We start from the raw sequence: 18184 nt of genomic DNA, 5'->3' as shown, positions 1-18184 counted from the left end.
TAAGATTTAAAATGGACATTGACCTACTTAATATCCACTAACATTTACTTTCTTTTTAAATATATATATTTTTTTAATTTAATATTTAAATGTTATTCAGTCCTAATGTTACAAGAGGGAAAAAACTGTAATGAAACAGGGTTTACAGTTTCTCACCTTTAAAAATGGAAACATCTTTATGTAGCCCTTCAAACTTCACATATGTCAGTCTAAACATCAAAAACAAAATCAACCATTCCCTGTTTTGTATTTAATCTACACTAACACTAAACCTTGTCACATACTATCAGACAACTTCTGTGAAGGATAATATAATTGCTACCTCTATGTCTATCACACTGCAGACTTGCTCTCTTTTGTTTCAAATGAAATGCATCTTGAGTCTTAAAGTCACCATGAAATCAAAATTGACCATTCTTTTTTTTGTTTTGTTCTTTTTTATGGAATATTGCAGTATTTGTTATAAATAATATTATCATGCTGTTATTGAATAGATTATATGTGCACATTATTACTTTAAAAAAAATAGTTTGAGAAGCCGTTTCACTCAGATTTACGTCACAATAGGGAAGAAAAGACTACCGCAACTTCTTTTTAATGTCGACTTTAAGGCTGGAAAACACAACATGGCTTTTGCCCAGATTTTTTCCCCGAATTACAGTTAATGCTAGTTGCCGAAAATAGCTAGCTGCTGATATTGGGCAGTTGGAGTACAAAAGTAGTGTAGTGTATGGGCATTGGGCACAGAATCCGTTTCTTTAGCTTCAGACTATGAATACTATGACTATGAAGACTATATGTTGCATCTCCTAGCAACAAAGGCACATGTTTCTGCATGAGTTTGTTGTGTTCTGAAAATCTTGAATGTCTGGTAGTGTGTGATCCTCAGTCATTTAGTGTATGATGCCTAGTTTTTCTCTGTAACCTTTTACAAAGTCGGCAAGTGTATGTTGCCTACTGCCTAGTAGGCTATGGTAAAATTTGAAAACATTTTAAGTGTATTCCAGCCTTCCAGTTATCGATTGTTGTGAAATGACCTCAGATAAGTTTGTTATTTCTATTAAGATCCATTCACACTAAGAACGATAACTATAAAGATACTAGAATGATACATATTAGTGTCCACACCAGTACACGATAAGTTCTGCTTATTAAAGTTTTGTCATCGGCTGCTTTAAATGCTTGCGCTCCTCAAAGTTGAATGGATTCAGATTGGCGTCAGATTTCGATACCACACCAGTCTAAAACAGTGTTGTGAATATGAAATATCTGGCCAAAGGCATCTGACCATCTTATTCAAAGACATACCTGATTTGAGACAATACAGGTGTAGGAGCAATGGGACATAGACCACAGTGAGAGTAAAGTGTCCAACAAAACTATTGAGGAGAAGAAATCACAGAGCAGCGATGAGATGAGCTTAATACATATAGACAGCTTGTTTTCCCTTAAGTCAGACAGATTCTGCTTGTCTTTGCTGAACAAAGTGATACATTTTTCAAAACTCCACCATGTGTGACATTGATTTTCTGTTGCCTTACATTGACTGCAGCTCTCCACCATTGGCCTGTTCTTCTCACTGACAGGTTTAGCTTAATCAAGGAGGAAACCTGAACCTTTCCTTCACTCAGTCAAGTGTTAAACCAGGGGGAGGTTTGATGAAATGCTGTGATTATCAATAACAGTTCATCTTATTCAGGCAGACATATGCATTCCTAAAACAACAGCTGACTGCAGCGTGTGTGTGACGGTTTGCTGATGCTGCTAAATGGGAACAGCAGATCGTCAATAACTTCTGATCAGCTTTTAGATCTTCCTGCAGTGTGGATCCCTGCAGTTTCACATTCCAGCGGCGAATTCTCCAGCACTGCATCTCCCTGTCGGAAATTAACACTAGGCAATCCATCATTCGAAAAGAGAAAGATACATGCAGGTTAAAAATACACAGATCATGCAGATAAGAAATTACGTTTACTGAGTCTCTGTTTAAGGTTACAATAAAAGGCATTAAAAACACAAATGCACTAACATGAATGATTTATGCTCAACAATCAAGTTTAAATCTCAGTATTTATTTACAAATACAGTGAAATATAATGGACATTTATGCATGTGATATATAAAAGTTGTAAATAACAGACAAAGATATCAGACAATATATTGTCAAACATACAATTAGCAAATACACAGACTGTTTGAGATGTATATTGTTGCAGCGGAGACATTTAAGTCAATAACAGGACATGATTGAATGCATAATATAGAATAGGTTATTATAATATCACAATGTACTAAAACGCAACAACTTAAGCCACCAAGAATACTGTTCTTACACAAACACAACAGATAAATGAGAGTAATACAGTAAGTCCTTTACAACTACAAAAGTCAATAGGTCATTTGACATATTTCTTTTTGATCACTTCAAATGCAAAAGATTCCAATGCAGGTCAAAGGTCAGTCACAGAAAAAATCTCAAGAGGGAACTGCCGTGGAAAGGTCAACGTTCAGTCATGTCTCCTTGTATATGATAAGTGTTAGGGAAGCGGACTGGATGTACAAGCTCTCTGAATCGGAGAATGAAAGTCATGCCCGTATGTGGTGTTCATATAGTTTCCTCTACTGTTGTTTTGTCTTCCACATGTTTAGTAAGGGTAGTGTTTCTGTTTCTTCCCTGCGAAACATGCCATCCACGTGCACAACAGCATGGCCAGCACAGCCCCAGCCCCGGTGCAGTAATAAGCCCATCCGATCTCACAAGAACCTGGAAGAAACATAAACCACATATTCAAAAGTTGGCCTACCTATTTTTAAACAAAAATAAAATGTTTTCATGTATTTTAACCATGATACAGAATTTTTTTACTTTAATAATTTGTTATATTTGTGGAAATTAGATTTTGCACACAACACACACACACACACACACACACACACACACACACACACACACACACACACACATATATATAGAATGTGCAAAATCAATTTTTTTTTATATTTGGGGTTGGTAAGATACATTTATCAGGCTGCATTTATCAAAAATACAGTAAAAACAGTAATATTGTCAAAAGGTATTACAATTTAAAATAACTGTTTTCTATTTTAATATATTTTTAAATGTAATTTATTTCTGTGATCAAAGCTGAATTTTCAGCATCATTACTTAAGTCTTCAGTGTCGCCTGATCCTTCTGAAATCATTGTAAGAAACATTTATTATTATTATCAATGCTGAAAACCTTTGTGCTGCTTAATATTTTTGTGGAAAAAAAGTTCAAAAGAACAGCATTTATTTGAACATTATAAATGTCTTACTGTCACTTTTGATCAATTTAATAAATTCTTGCTGAAAAAAAGTATTAAGTTCTTAAAAAAATCTTCCTGATGCCAAACTTTTAAATGGTAGTGTACATAAATTGTGATAAGTCTCATATAATGTAGACTGATATCTAATATTTTTAAATTTCAATATTGGTACACCCCTACTTTGCCATATAGGTCTAAATTATAATGTGAAATTTTGCGTCTCAATATATATATACCAACGTACCAAGATCGAACTGGTCAGAACTGTTGCTGCAAGTCTGTCTGACCTCTTCACTGTCCCATCCTAAAGGATACAGGGCACATCCAGATCCGATCAGCAGCCCTGCAGAGAGAAAAAACACACTATGAATGCAAAGAGACCCAAACGTACACAAGAAGTAGAACTTTAAGACATGACTAAGAGCTCACATAGTTCCCCGCTGTGAGGAGAAGAGTGTGATATCTCCTGAAAAATAGATGATAGCCATGAAAGCCATGATAGCTTCACACATTTTGTCATCGGTCTGAAAAGCTATTATTTGTTTTACTGCAAACAACGCAGGATCATTAGCTTGTTTTTTTCCCATCTGACACAGATACTCTATCACACGCAAATGCAAACACACACCTCCGCAGAGACTCCGCAGAGACTATAAAGCACAAATCTTGTTTTCATCTGGGCTCAAGATCCAAACAGCCATGAAAATATGATAATGAATGCAGCAAGTAGCTTATTTATAAACAAGCTTCTTGGGAATTATTTCATATTTCCCCTTTTATGTTCTCACCAATTCAGCAAAAATAAACAGGCATGTAATTCCCACCAGAAATATATAAAACTATAGTTTCACTGTGACACCTCCTCTCTAAATCCTTACCAGAATGTTTCCTAATAAAAAAAGAACTGCAAACCATGTGCCTTCATCTATTTCAATGCCAGGCTCTTTTCTCAGTGGTGATACTGATTGTGATATGACATACATATATATATATATATATAGAGAGAGAGAGAGAGAGAGAGAGAGAGAGAGAGAGAGAGAGAGAGAGAGAGAGAGAGAGAGAGAGAAATTACAAGTAAATATACAAGTAGATATACTTGTATAAATTACAAGTAGATATACAGTGACTTTGCCTTGTCTAACCGTGTGCATGGAACATATTTAGCAGTTAGTGCAGTTAGTGCTGTTGTGTGCATACTATGTGTGCCATGTAATGTTTGGTTCTCTTTGTGTCTGCTTACAAATGATGGGTGTGTGATCGTCTCAAGTTGTCTGTGCAGAGTAGTTTTGGCCTGAGTCTGAGATAATGAAAGGACAGAGGACTGAACACAAAGAACACTCCCACACTGCCGTGCAAGCTAAATCCCACTAACAAAGACACTTTCATTTGTACTTACTTTGATGTCATGGATATTCTTTGATATAAAAAAGTCAAGAATACAACATTATTATTCCAGTTCTATACGAATCGCTCCTTGTTATACGTTTCAAAACTCGTCTTTGTCTTTAAAATTCTTCAAATGTCTTCTTTTCCCTGCATCCATTCAAGCAGGCCTGAAAATCCATTACACTGAGTCAGGCACTTATAAAAATGACATTCTACTTCAGAGTTCAAAACGACAAAGGAATACAGAGAGAAAGGAAATAACCTTTTACGTGCTTCACTTTCCTATATCCTGCAATCAGAGAAGTTATGAGCGAGTAATCGATAAGTCGATATTGGGCAAGTTTATTATGTGGATGTGAGAGCATGAGAAGAATGCCAACTTATGCAGAAATTAACTTTATGGATTGCAGCGGCATACTCATTTCACTCACTGGCATGTGGTCGAGCACGTATTGTAAGGTTTACGAGTATAGCATTCTCCTTGACAAAACCAAGACAAAAATGGACTGTTGCAGTACTGTGAAACGAGGAGGTCCTTTGGCCACAGAAAAGGTGAGGAAAAATTGACAGTGATAAAGTGAATAAGAGGGATGGAGAGCTGCACACTCAGAATATGAAAAAAGCAGCTTATTGGCCTGCAATGGGCTTCTGGTTGCACTGTGTTTTCAAAGTCATATTACCACTAGCATTGGGAAAGTTCTTAAATAGTTATAAATATCCATGCCTGAAGCTGAATACCTTATTTGGAAAAGCACAGAAAATGAACAGCGCATTCTACGGAGCCCCTAAAAGGACATAGTTTGGCTTGCTAAGGTAGGTTACATTACATTAATTGCCCAGGTAGAGGATTTGATGCGCATTGAGGATCTTGAGCGTCATTGACAAATATATTATCTTATAAAATGTGTGGTCAGAACAGCCGCTTCCTATACACAGAGTACGTGATCGCAAATTCGAAATCGAAAGTGAAAAGCGTGCGCACATTTCAAAGCGATTTCGGTTACACTTTATTTGAATGCGTCCCTGTTACAGTGTAATTATACATTTAAATACTGAGTAATAGTAATTAACTACGTGTAGCCTACTTACAATAGGCTTTGGTTTAGGGTTGGTTGAATACAATTATGCCTAATTTATGGTTATTACTACAGTAAATACATGTAACGTGTAACAAGGACACATTAAAATAAAGTGTTACCACAATTTGAATACCCTGCATATTGATTACGGCTCCGATGCCCGCAAATTATATACAATATGTGACCCTGGATCACAAAACCAGTCACAAGTAGCACAGGTATATTTGTGGCAATAGCCAACAATACATTGTATGTGTCAAAATTATCGATTTTTCTTTTATGCCAAAAATCATTAGGATATTAAGTAAAGATCACTTTCCATGAAGATATTTTGTAAATTTCCTACCGTAAATATATAAAACATTTATTTTTGTGAGTGAATGCAGCACAATTGCGAACATAAATGTAGAACTTTAAAGGCGATTTTCTCAATATTTTGATTTTTTTGCACCCTCAGATTCCAGATTTTCAAATAGTTGTATCTCAACCAAATATTCTCCTATCCTAACGAACCATACATCAATGGAAAGCTTACTTATTCAGCTTTCAGATGATGTATACATCTCAATTTAAAAAAATTGACCCATGTGACTGGTTTTGTGGTCCAGGGTCACGTATAATTACCCAACTATATAATTATGCGAGACGCAAAAGCATTGAACTATACTTTTTCCTCCCATCTCATATTTTTTCTATTACCATGTCCCTTTAGGGGTTCCGTAGAATGTGTTATTTCCTTTCCGAATGTTGTATTCGGCTTCAGGCACACCCTTAGTGCATACTAACAAAAGTTCATTTTAATCGAAGAGTGTGCAGTAAAATATAAAAGTGCTCTAGAAAACTATTAAAACAGTATGCACTAGGCAATGCTTACTACAAATATGTACTACACAACTAGACTGAACTAGGCACTATGCACTACAAAACAAGTATGCAGTAGAATTCACTACAAAAAATTACTACACAACAAGACTAAACCAGACACTATGCATTACAAATGTAGCATATAATAAGTAGAATGTGAAACAAAAATAGTATGCATTGCACTAAGTCTACATTACAAAAAAAAAAAAAACTGCAAAACTGCAAAAAAACTAAATCACTTGGTAGAGTGCATGACATTGTGTGCAAAGCTGACTAGTTGCAGTTGTACATGTGAGTAATGTATACTGGATATGAACAGAAAGCACAAACATTTTTTTTTATCTAAGGAACAAAGTGAAGAAAATGATCTCATGAAATGGCATGTGTGTGTTTACTTCATATGTGTTTGAATAACAGGATGAAAAGTAAAACCATTATGTGTACTGGGCAAAGTCTTATCTGTAGCTGCCATACATTTGGAGGAAATCAAGTATAAAGATGCATGTGAGAGAGAAGCATAGGAGAAAAGAATCCTGCATAGGAGACACTACTTCTGAGCATCTCGTCTCTAAGGATTCTCATGTTGCTCACATATAAAGATCAAGCTCTAACCTGAAACCCATAATCCTGTTTTAAACCCTCATCTAAACACAATACTCAGCCTGCATAGAGAGTGGCAGGATTTTGAATTTTCATTCAGTCCACAAAAACAACAACTTCAATCTTCTAACTCTCATGTCACATGTGTTGCCAATACTTGAGCTTTCAGAACCCTGAAATAGAATGAGTATATAGGCTTATATCAGATGGATTAGTATTAGTCAATGTTTGTCATGTAAGAAATATGGGTTTACCTCATTTTTATTTGAGAGAAAATCTTTTAATTTAGTAACTGATGCAGAATTTATAAATTTATTAGAAATAATAATAATATTTTCGAATACATTTCTAAAAGTCTAAACATCTCACCACAGATCCATTTTTAAATAAAAACCTTTTAAGATTTTAATTAAGTTTTCTTTTCCATAATTTATGTTTCCATCAAAAGTTGTGAATTTAACTTGTGCGCAAAATTGGGAATTTCACATAAAACATTTGTGAATAAAGCACATTTGTATCCCATGTATTTGTGCAAAACATCTGTAATAAAAATGGAAGTTGCTGCAATCGGGTAAGCAACTGTGGCTCTTTAATCAACATAATTAATGATTCGCATCTCAGAGCACGCAGATGAAACACAATAAACATTGTCCTGTTATATTGCGTTCGGATGCCTGGTGTTTGGGAACGCAATCATGTGGGACATTATACCAAATCATTCTGATGACAGACTTTGGCTCAAGCCTTTCAGAATGACCAAACCAACATTTGAGATACTATGAAATTGAAATTGGTACGCTGGTTGTTAGTCCAGTTATCCAATCACATTCTCTGTTTAGGCAAAGGTTTTTGTTGTGTATTGAGGGATTTATATGGTAAATGCGTTTCCATCGTAGTTTATGGGCCCTATCTTGCACCCAGCGCAATTGACTTTGTACACCGACGCATGTATCATTCCTATTTTGCACCTGACGCACAGCGGGCTTTTCCCTCCACAGACGCACGTCGGTAAATTAGGGAATTAACTTGCACTCCCGGGGGCGGTTCAGCGAAAAGAGGAGCCGTGTTCCGGCATAAACGTTCCCAACTTCCCTGGTGCTATTTTGCGGTTTCAGAAAACAATTCCGCCACAGACCAGGAAAAACCTGGTCTAAAGTCAGTGGCGCGTTATTCAGATGCTATTTTTAGGGCTCATGCTTGGCCATAATGTAGCGTGTGCACAATTAGTGCAAACCATACATAATTACAAGGAAAAATATTACCACACGAGGGAAATCATTGTGGTGTTCATGAAGATGTGAATAAATAGGCATAAATCTAGCTTACACATTTACCCAAATTATTCAGGCTAATTGTAGTAATGACGGATCAAACCTGTTTGACCAATAGTGGAAAGACACATAGGTATATAAGGACACCTGACAAAGTGTCTTTTACGGCCCTGACAAGAACGTCGGTCTCCTCGGCTGTGAACCGCTCCTGGCGTGCGCCTGACAAATCCGCCATTATAATAGCAATCCGCCATGGAACAAGCGCGCCTGCTTTTAAAGGGAATGTGAGATGACGTTCTGATTGGTTTATTGCACGTTACGCCCAAACCACACCTATGAGTAATGTAGCTACTTCAGACCAACCCATTTTAGATTTGAGATCCGAGATCCGCCCACAAAGTTACTTGCGTTTCGCGTTTGATACTTGCGCTTCAGATCGTTAAAATAGGGCCCTATGTCTTCTTATTAGATAAAAAATGTATCCGCCTCAACTGAGAGCCTACATTTTTTATACACAATTTTATACACAAATGCAAAAATGTATGCTCATCTTGGCATTTCGATACATGCTTTTTTATGCGATATCCCAAAATGCACAGAAAAATAGGTGGATGGAAAATAGGTAGCTACTGATAAAGAGTGTAGAAATTTATTAGAGAATAACAATAATAAAATATATAACCAAAATTAGTAATTTAGAAATGTATTATAAACCACAATAACAATCTATAAAACTAACAAAGAAAAAATATACACAGATATTTCATAGCATAGTAAAAAATAAATAAATAACTTGCACCCCTGCTTGGGGAAAACAATGGAATAGGTTGTTTTATAGAGGTGATAAGTAATAACTAGTTTTTGTGCAACACACACAGCAGCTGGTCTATTGTCAACTCTACAGTGCTCACACAGCCTGACAACACCTCAGGAAATGAGAACGCCAACACAGGGACAGCTGAGACAACTGTCTTATCACTAAAAGCAACACCTCTGATTGCTACTTACGCAAGCTCTCTTCAGTGAGTGCGCATAGATAGGACCTTCATACAGTATCTGTACCAAGTGTTTTCCACCGGGAACAATACATGCTGTGGAGGAAGGGACAGCATAATCTAAAAGGAATGACTTGAACTTCACATTTCGCTTACAATCCCGAAGATCTGCTGTCGGGAACGCGTGGGTATCAGTCACTCATGGATACAGTAAACACTCCAGCACACAATGATAAGACATAGCTCTTCTCCTGACAGCAGTCAAAACATTCCACTTTCATCTCCACTGCAATCACTCACCCCATCCTCTCTGAGAGAGGATATCACATCAAAGAAATATGGACATTTGGCCAAGAACCAATAATAATAATAAAATAATATTTTCAACTTTTCAAATATTTTCATTTCTTTCTTCTGCTGAACAGAAAGGAAGATATTTAGAAGAATGTCAGTAACCAGACAGTTTTTGGGTCCCATTGACTTCCATAGTATATTTTTTTCCTACTATGGAAGTCAATGGGACCCAAAAACTGCCTGGTTACTGTTATTCTTCTAAATATCTTCCTTTCTGTTCAGCAGAAGAAAGAAATTCATACAGGTTTGAAACAACATGAGGGTGATTATATGATGACAGAATTTTCATTTTAAAAGTGAACTTCTCCTTTAAGAAATATGCTTTCATTTTTCTTTAAATTTGTAACCAGTGTGTAATTCCATTATAAAGTCATTATTTCTCAAACAAAAATACTTATTTAGTCAAATTATGCCACATGCTAGCCAAGGTTAAAAATCTACGTAGAACTTGTGACCTTGAAAGTCATCTGCTAATCTAAGGTTTGTGTGAAGTGTCTTCAGACTCAGTCTTCAAATGTTTGATAATACCACTATCATAGATCATGCTCTGCCCTTTCCATACAGTTTGGTAGTAGACGAACAATGTCAGACATTTAGAATCCCACTTTGATGTCGGCATAAATCTGCCCTTCTTTATTAAAAAGCCTTGGCAGGCTGCGACCGCTTCGATTGAGAACAAAACCCAGCCGGTCCTCATTCTTACGTTGAAAGCCATTCCTCAGAACTGGAGTGTGCTGTCCTGACACAACCATCATTTTCGAGGAAGGGAGGCATTCATACAGTGCTAGTCGGTCTTATAGGCTTTGGGATATTTTATCATAGCTCTTTCATGAACTGGATATCTGGCTCCATGCCTGCCCTGCACTCTTGCTCTCTCCTGCCCTCCCACTTCCATTCCCTCTGCTTCTCAAAAAAATAAGCATCTCCAAGACTGGGGAGGAAGAAGAATTGTCTTATGCTGGCTTAAAGATGAGCCTCTCTGCCTGATCATTTGTTAAGCGCTCAGATATACTTTGGACTGTATACTGGACTAGACAATCCTCTTCCATATTGATAAATATCTCTGCTGACTTGAAGATACAGCCTTATATATTTACTCCTGTAGCTAATGCAAGCCTCACGTTTGCCATTGCTTATACTTTGGGTTAGTGGTTCGAACCACTAATTATTATTATTATTATTATTATTATTATTATTATTATTAACACTAAGTGTTATCTTATGATTATTATGTATATAATATTATAGGATTTATTAATATTTTATTAATATTCATATAATTAATAATATTAATAGAATTAAAATTATATCTAGGTTTCCTTTTAATTTTAGTTTGCTTTTGTAATTTTATGTGCTTTTGTAATTTTTATTATTTTTTTAAATATATATTTAGCTTTAATTTACATTTTAGTACTTATTTAGTTTAATTTTAGTTTAACTTATTTAGTTTAATTTCTAATTAAGTTTAAGTTTTTCATCTAATATTTTATTTATTTTATTTCAGCTTCAACTAATGAAAACTATAGATTAGTTAATAATAACACTGGTTTAAACCAACCAGTAACTAAAGTATTACATTTCAACAACATACTGAATGATTATAATAATTGAATATTCTAATAATGAAATTAATCTGCAGTCACATTTGCGAAAATAGCCAATGTCCAAAAGCTTGCAAAAAAAGAAAAAAAAAAAAAAGAAAACACCTCTCAATCTGATCCATTCCTCTAAGACATAACATTTTTCTCATAAATTATTTTATTAAAATTATTTGTATTATTGTCTAATTATTGTCTAAACTCTAATCTTGTTTTTACAATAGATAATTGGTCAGTATAACAAAGTTATTTCAGAAGACTTTAATGACTTCTGAAGGGTTCAAACTCAGCAGCTGCAAAAGCAGCCTGACGTTTAGCAATGCTACTGTTGCCTCTCTCAGGAAAGAGTGTCAGGTCAAAGATGAAAGGCCATGACAAACGGGTCAACGTGAGGTCTGCAAGTTTAGACAAAGTCCACTAATGTTCTCATGAGCAAGCACTTCTGAGGTTTGATGTGGCTCCAGGCCGGGTGCCACATTAATCAGCAGAGCCTACTGAGGAACACAAGAAGACATGTTGTAGAACATTTCAATTGTTTTTGCCTATGTAATGAAAGTCAGTGGGGTCCAAAACAACTTTTAACCCCAGTGACTTTCATTGTAAGGACAAAAAAAAGACATTTTCCAAAATATCTTCTTTCATGTTGTCATACAGGTTTGGCATAACAGAATTTTCATTCTTGCATGCTATCCATTTAATGACCAAATACAAAAGATTTTCAATCACACTGCAATGTTGCCTACGTTTATTTTGCCACAAATTATTAGGAATATAATTTGGTGGACTACAACAACTCTCCCTGGCTAATGAAACAGACCTATAACAGAGGCAGTTCTTGGCTTTAATGTCACTCATTTAGATGAAAAACTCATGAAAATGGAGCCCTGAAGGCTTCATATGACCAACCTTGGTCTCCCATTTTCATGCATCCACTCCTGTCACTGTTAACATCAGTGTGTGACATCTTGGCCGGAAGATCTGATCACAGATGGCTTCATTATGGCAGCATATGGTGGAAGATCATATCCACACAGACCAAAGCCAATTCTAACCTGAAATTAACAGCCTTTTGAGAATGACACAACATTTCTATTCCACACCATCTTCCTGTTAAATATTACAGAACGAGTTTTCGTTTCAAGTTTGGTCAGTCCAATTGAGCTGCTCCTTCCACAGATTATTTGCTTTAAACTGAAAATTGTGTCATCATCTTTCTAACCTCAAATCACTTCAAATTCATTTGACTTTAAACCAATCGATCTCCTCAAACCCTAAAGGAAATAATTTTTTGCTCATATTTGCTTCAGAAAATATGCATTTTGATTATTCTACCAAGTATTTTCTGAAGGCAGAGGACTTTCCCAGACCACCCATAAACTCTTGAACAGGATTTATGATTAAGGATTAAATAGGGGAAACTAAGGCATTGTTGTCCTAACCTGCACACTAACTGGGTGTTTTGAGACAAGAAAGCAGAAAGTCTTTCTTAAACAGGTTACGATCTGAAGTGCTTCTAGAGTCTTGCTTTCAACACCACAATGATTTCACTAGTTTCAACATAACGTTCTTGCAGATGTTGAGTGTTGATTTTCTTTTTAACCCTAGAGAGAATGGAAAGTTTATTGAGTTTGGTTGAAGTCAACATTGGAAACATCTGGATGCAGTTACAACACAGTGCATTCCCACACAGAGGAGAAGACGTCATTCAGGAATCAGCAGGAGAGAGTTGAGAAAAAGAACCGATGGGAGGAACCTTCCCAAAAGACCCACAACTTCTATCAATACCAGATGTTAAATGACAGTCGCAAGGTTCTCAGAAAAAGAACAGAGTTCCATTGTTCTAGAAGAAGCTCTTAGAAGTGTAATAAATAAATAGATAAACTGTAAATAAATAAACTTCACTCATTACCCATGAAGCTTGTATGTTAAAGGAATAGTTCACCCAAAAATAACAGTTCTGGCATAATTTACTGAATGTATTTGTATTGTTACAAACTTGTAATGTACAAATGTTGAGCATAAATGATATTGTTGATAAAATTCATAAAATAATGTTTTTGTCCAACAACTTTGGACCCCGTTGACTTTTACAATATAAACACACACACACACACACACACACAAAGGTTGGTAAATAATGATGGAATTACATTTTTTGGGTGAACTATCCCATTTGAAGCTAATAAACTAATGTTAACATTATCAGGCTCCAATTACCAAACATAATTGCAAACAAATAATGACTGTTTCAGCCATCTATTATTGGTCAGCCAAACAGATAGCTCCACCCCAAACTCATGCCATTGATTGAGCCAACGTTTCTGTTGTCGGGCAGGTTGGACAGCACAAACAAACAATGCAATGTTTTGAATTTGCCAGTTCACACTTTAATTGTGGGAATCAACCTACACATTGCTTACTTATAGCTATCTCTACATATCAAGATGGTATTTTAAAGGCTTTTTTAATACCTTAAATGCAGGTCCACATTTAATTCAAATCTAATCCAGTACACTTTAAATGATCCCTGCCTTTTAATTTGTTTAAATGGGATTTTAATAGCTCACATGTAAGGTTTCTGCCATGCAAAAAAAGTCTGGACCCTTTTAATATCTTCTCCCTTTCAAGATGTGATTTAATATAGAAAAGGAGCTTTGATCATGGAAGAGCAGCGGAGCAGGAATCTGAAGGGTAAAAAGAGAAGGGAACGAATGACATCAAAGAGTTATGGAAAACATGTAAAGGTGGATAGGAGGTGTGAAAAATCACTCCCAGTATCATACTAATGAAAAATGCCAGCATGAAGTGAGGTGCCACATTAGGAAGGAGAACAGTAATTTACTCTTCATCACAACCGGTTATACCTACTAAAAGGAGAGAAAAAGAGAATTCAAGGTCACCGCCTAGGAGACATGCATCACAAGTAGAGTCATCATCAGCTTTGATGTGGGAAAGAAAATCCCAGTTAAGCTCAGAGGAAATGGATTGCAGTGGGATGATATCAAGATACCCTAATACAATTTCGCTTTCTCTTTCCCCTGTGTAATATTCAGGGCTTGATACTCTGCCATAATAATAATGAAAAAATATCTCACCTATATAGCAATAGAGGGTGAACTGGATTTCTTTTGTCCCTCAGTTTATAAAACCAGTGATATTTTTGTAAAATGAAATCAGGAAATAATAGCATGCAAACCTATTGTGAAATAAACAGACCCAGAGGTTTCAATAAGAAACATTAATGAAGATGTGAACATTGACTTCAAAGATACGCCAAAGCTTGATGAGACAAATAGAGAGTAAAAGAGGAAAAGAAAATACATTTTTAAGCGAAACATAGATGATGATATTAAAATGAGATATATGGGTGAAGGGGAGTTTGACAAGGAGTGTCACATGCTATTCTGAAGGATAAAGTTCTTCAGAATAAATGATCGACTATAGATTATTACATTTTCGGAAGCCATTATTCATAGTTTCTCTCTTGGTGGTTTTTAGCACGTCGCTAGGTGGATGCTAGGGTGTTCTGGCTGGTTACAAAACAAAATGTACAAATTTATAAATAAAATAATAAAAAATAATAAAAAAAGTATATTTTTTATATATTTAAGCAGCATGATTTGCACTAAATAGGTATTTGTTATGTGCCAATGGTTATGGTTAAGGGTTTGTTAAAATCCCTAACCCTGAGTATGAGCAATAAGTCCAAGCAAGCAACACTAAAATGATGCAAAATGCACACACACCTACTGTCAGAAAACTCTGGTTACAAATCATGGAAAGACTGCCAACTAGAAAATTAAATCTCTAGTTTATAGTCCACTGCTCATGTGAAGAATTGGTGTGTGTGTGTTTGTTTGTGTGTGTGTGTGTGTGTGTGTGTGTGTGTGTGTGTGTGTGTGTGTAAAAATCATCCATCACAGGTTGTCCTACGCTGCCATACTAGGGTGTCACAGTGTGCTGTGACAGCTGTACCAGGAGTTCAAAGAACAGACTATGACTTGTCGTCCCCCCCTGAGACTATGATACCTTCCCTGCTCTAGAACACACAAAATAAATCAAACAAACAAAACCTCTCCTTACTATGTCTCTCTACATTTTTATCAGCACAAAGAACCAAGCATGCCCTCTTACAGGTCACAGAGGCACTGGGGTCAAGAGTGATTATCTTCCTATTGATCTGTGTCCCGTCATGATCAATACTGTGTCCTTTTCTTCAGCTTGAGAAGGTGACCGTGACTTTCAGTGAGCTACGACCAGACAAAAAAAACAGTGGAACTATTAAAATAGGATCTCAAACAAGTAAGTAAAATTGGCTCTCAAACAATTGGTGAAGACAGAAAGTTAAACACTCTGTCTTGTCTGCTGAGATGCTGAAAAAACAGTGAGACGTCCCAATTATTTCATGTTTAGGCTGCACAAAACACTAAAAACCACATCCTGGACATCTCCTAGAACTGCCTTCTCCTTCCGTAGCTCTAATAGAAAGGCAAAAAAAGTCTCATCAATCTTGTGAGTGGAGCTGATCTATAAATCTGATCTTCAATTCCCGTGCTATATGCATTTTTAAAGGGGTCATGAATTGAGGAATAAAATTTTCCTTGATCTTTTGACATGTAAGAGGTCATCCTCTAAAACATCCTCTAAGTTTTAGAATGCAAAACTTAATCATTAGTCCAAAAACAGCTTTTGATGAAACCAAGCTCTGAAAATTACTCATTTCGGATTTTGTCACATTATTATGTAATAGTGCAATGAAAGCCTGCCTCTGCAGAATCAGATCAATGCCTACTTTTACTTTATCGCATCTTTGGCCCCGAGAGAATAGTGATACAGGATCACTGGATTAAAAATAACATTACCTTCGAAAGGATCCTAATGCTAGGAGAGTACTTATTTATTGTGAATTTCTCAGTAGAGCATTATTTGTTTGTTCAGGACATTTCACTGTGGATTCTTTGGTAAATCAGTCTCAATTTCGGCAAAAAGACTTTTACTGTAAGATATGGACCCGACAGTAATGCCACAACTTAAGTAACCATGTTAATTCTAATGTCTGATCTGTGACCAGTGATTTATGAGAAGTAATGATTCATGTACAGTCAGACGTTATTTAAATTGTGATAACATCAGTTCAACATCAGTAACAACAGTTCTGGACTCCTGTTCTAACCTGTTATTGGTGGTTGTTAGTGTATTAGGTACAAAACAGAAATAGATATTAGTGCTTCAATAGGTTGGTATATTAACATTACATCAGTTATATTATCATTATATCATGTTTTTTTTAAACTATAAATTTAAGTTAAATCCGTAAAACCTAAAATGTTGATACTGTATTTTTTTACAGTAAATTTCTGGCAACTGACGTTTTTTTTACTGTAAATTTCACTGATTTTTGTGTGTGTAGTCAAACACTGATTAAGTCATCTACATTATCCATCTTCTATAAAAGAAATGTGTCTAAATGTGTTCCATTACTAGTGTCTAAAACTAGTTCTACTAGTGTATTATAGTTTCAGTGGGTTGAGGCATAAAACCCAGAGTCAGTGGCTTTGAATAGACACTGAATAAACAATATCCTCTTACTCTGTGGGGTTGAGCATAAACTGGCTTGTCCATTCAGCTCCACACAGTCCTTCATAAGCAACAAAAAAATAACTTCTAAATATGTTAAACCGCTGGCCCTAGTTTCACACTGAAGAATGTTATATTTCTGATTACTCTCTACCACTCCTGTCCGTCTTCTACTTCTCGCCAAAAGAAATCAATGTAAGTATTGCATTACTGATGCAGTCTGTCTTTTGCAGTGATTCAAATCCAATATCATTTCCAGAGGTTAAAGGAAAACTGAGGCGAGATGTTTTTTGCATTTACTTTCTAAAAATATAATTAAAGCACAGTTACAAAATGGAAAATCAATAGCTTTCAAATGACGCATTGTCTATTGAACTTGCAACAACAACAACAAGCCTTCTGTTATAAAGCTGGCCAAAAAAAGAGTTCAGAGAATGTGACTGCGGCAGTGTATTAGAAGATACAGAAACTAGAACTACAAGATAATAAAAGCATTTGTATGTATAATGGGTGTGTATTAAACAAGAAACCAGAAGAAAATTTTTTAGGTGGTGGACAAAATCAGGTTAAAGAAAATAGCCATATAGAGACCAGAATATCATGGGTGGGCACTTTTGACTTTGGTTATTAAATAACCCAGCAACCATCCCAAACCCCATAGCAACCATATTAGAAATGCCCTAGCAACCGTCCAGAACCCTCTAGTTCAATGGTGTGTGTAAAAGTGACAAGGAAAGCACAATATATTGATACTATATTGGTTATCTTCCGATATTAGTTTTGTCTTGTATAAATTAAACAATATCAACCACTATAAAATGTTATTTAATTGAACATGCTCATTTACTCTATTTTTTACATTTAGATAACACTCACTTAAAGTTAACCTTTAAAAACAATGTAATCCTAAGCAAACATCAAAATGAATATCCATTCTTTAATACGGTACAATACTATTGTGATGCCTAAACTCACTGTAGAGTTTAAAATTATTGGTTTTAATCTTTTATTTTTTACTTGTTTAAACAAAAAGTGCATAAATTTAATATCAGTAATTTATCACTTATTAGCTCTTTTACCCCAGTTAACAGAGTAAAATCACTGACCTTTTGTGATTCATAGCTTTATATGAAGACTTTGCTAAAACGGTGA

The 18184-nt window shown here is 35.6% G+C and overlaps 1 protein-coding gene across 2 annotated transcripts in view; it reads right to left on the bottom strand.

The window, feature by feature from the left end:
• Nucleotides 1–1953: 1953 nt before the first annotated feature.
• lhfpl6 (LHFPL tetraspan subfamily member 6) overlaps nt 1954–18184 on the bottom strand; it is a 56866-nt gene continuing 40635 nt past the window's right edge. The window contains exons 3-4 of one of the 2 annotated variants that reach the window (XM_084104012.1): nt 3553–3651; nt 1954–2764 (exon numbers count right to left, since the gene is read on the bottom strand). In XM_084104012.1, the coding sequence (XP_083960138.1) occupies nt 2646–2764; nt 3553–3651 (218 nt within the window). In that variant the 3' untranslated portion in view covers nt 1954–2645. The remainder of the gene's footprint in view (nt 2765–3552; nt 3652–18184) is intronic. The other variant, XM_084104013.1, reaches the window with a different exon arrangement.

Source organism: Abramis brama (assembly GCF_963993115.1).
Source record: "Abramis brama genome assembly, chromosome: 25".
NCBI classification, from domain to species: Eukaryota; Metazoa; Chordata; class Actinopteri; order Cypriniformes; family Leuciscidae; genus Abramis; species Abramis brama.
Note: the sequence above shows the minus strand (reverse complement) of the source record. Positions and strands in the feature narration are given on the sequence as shown.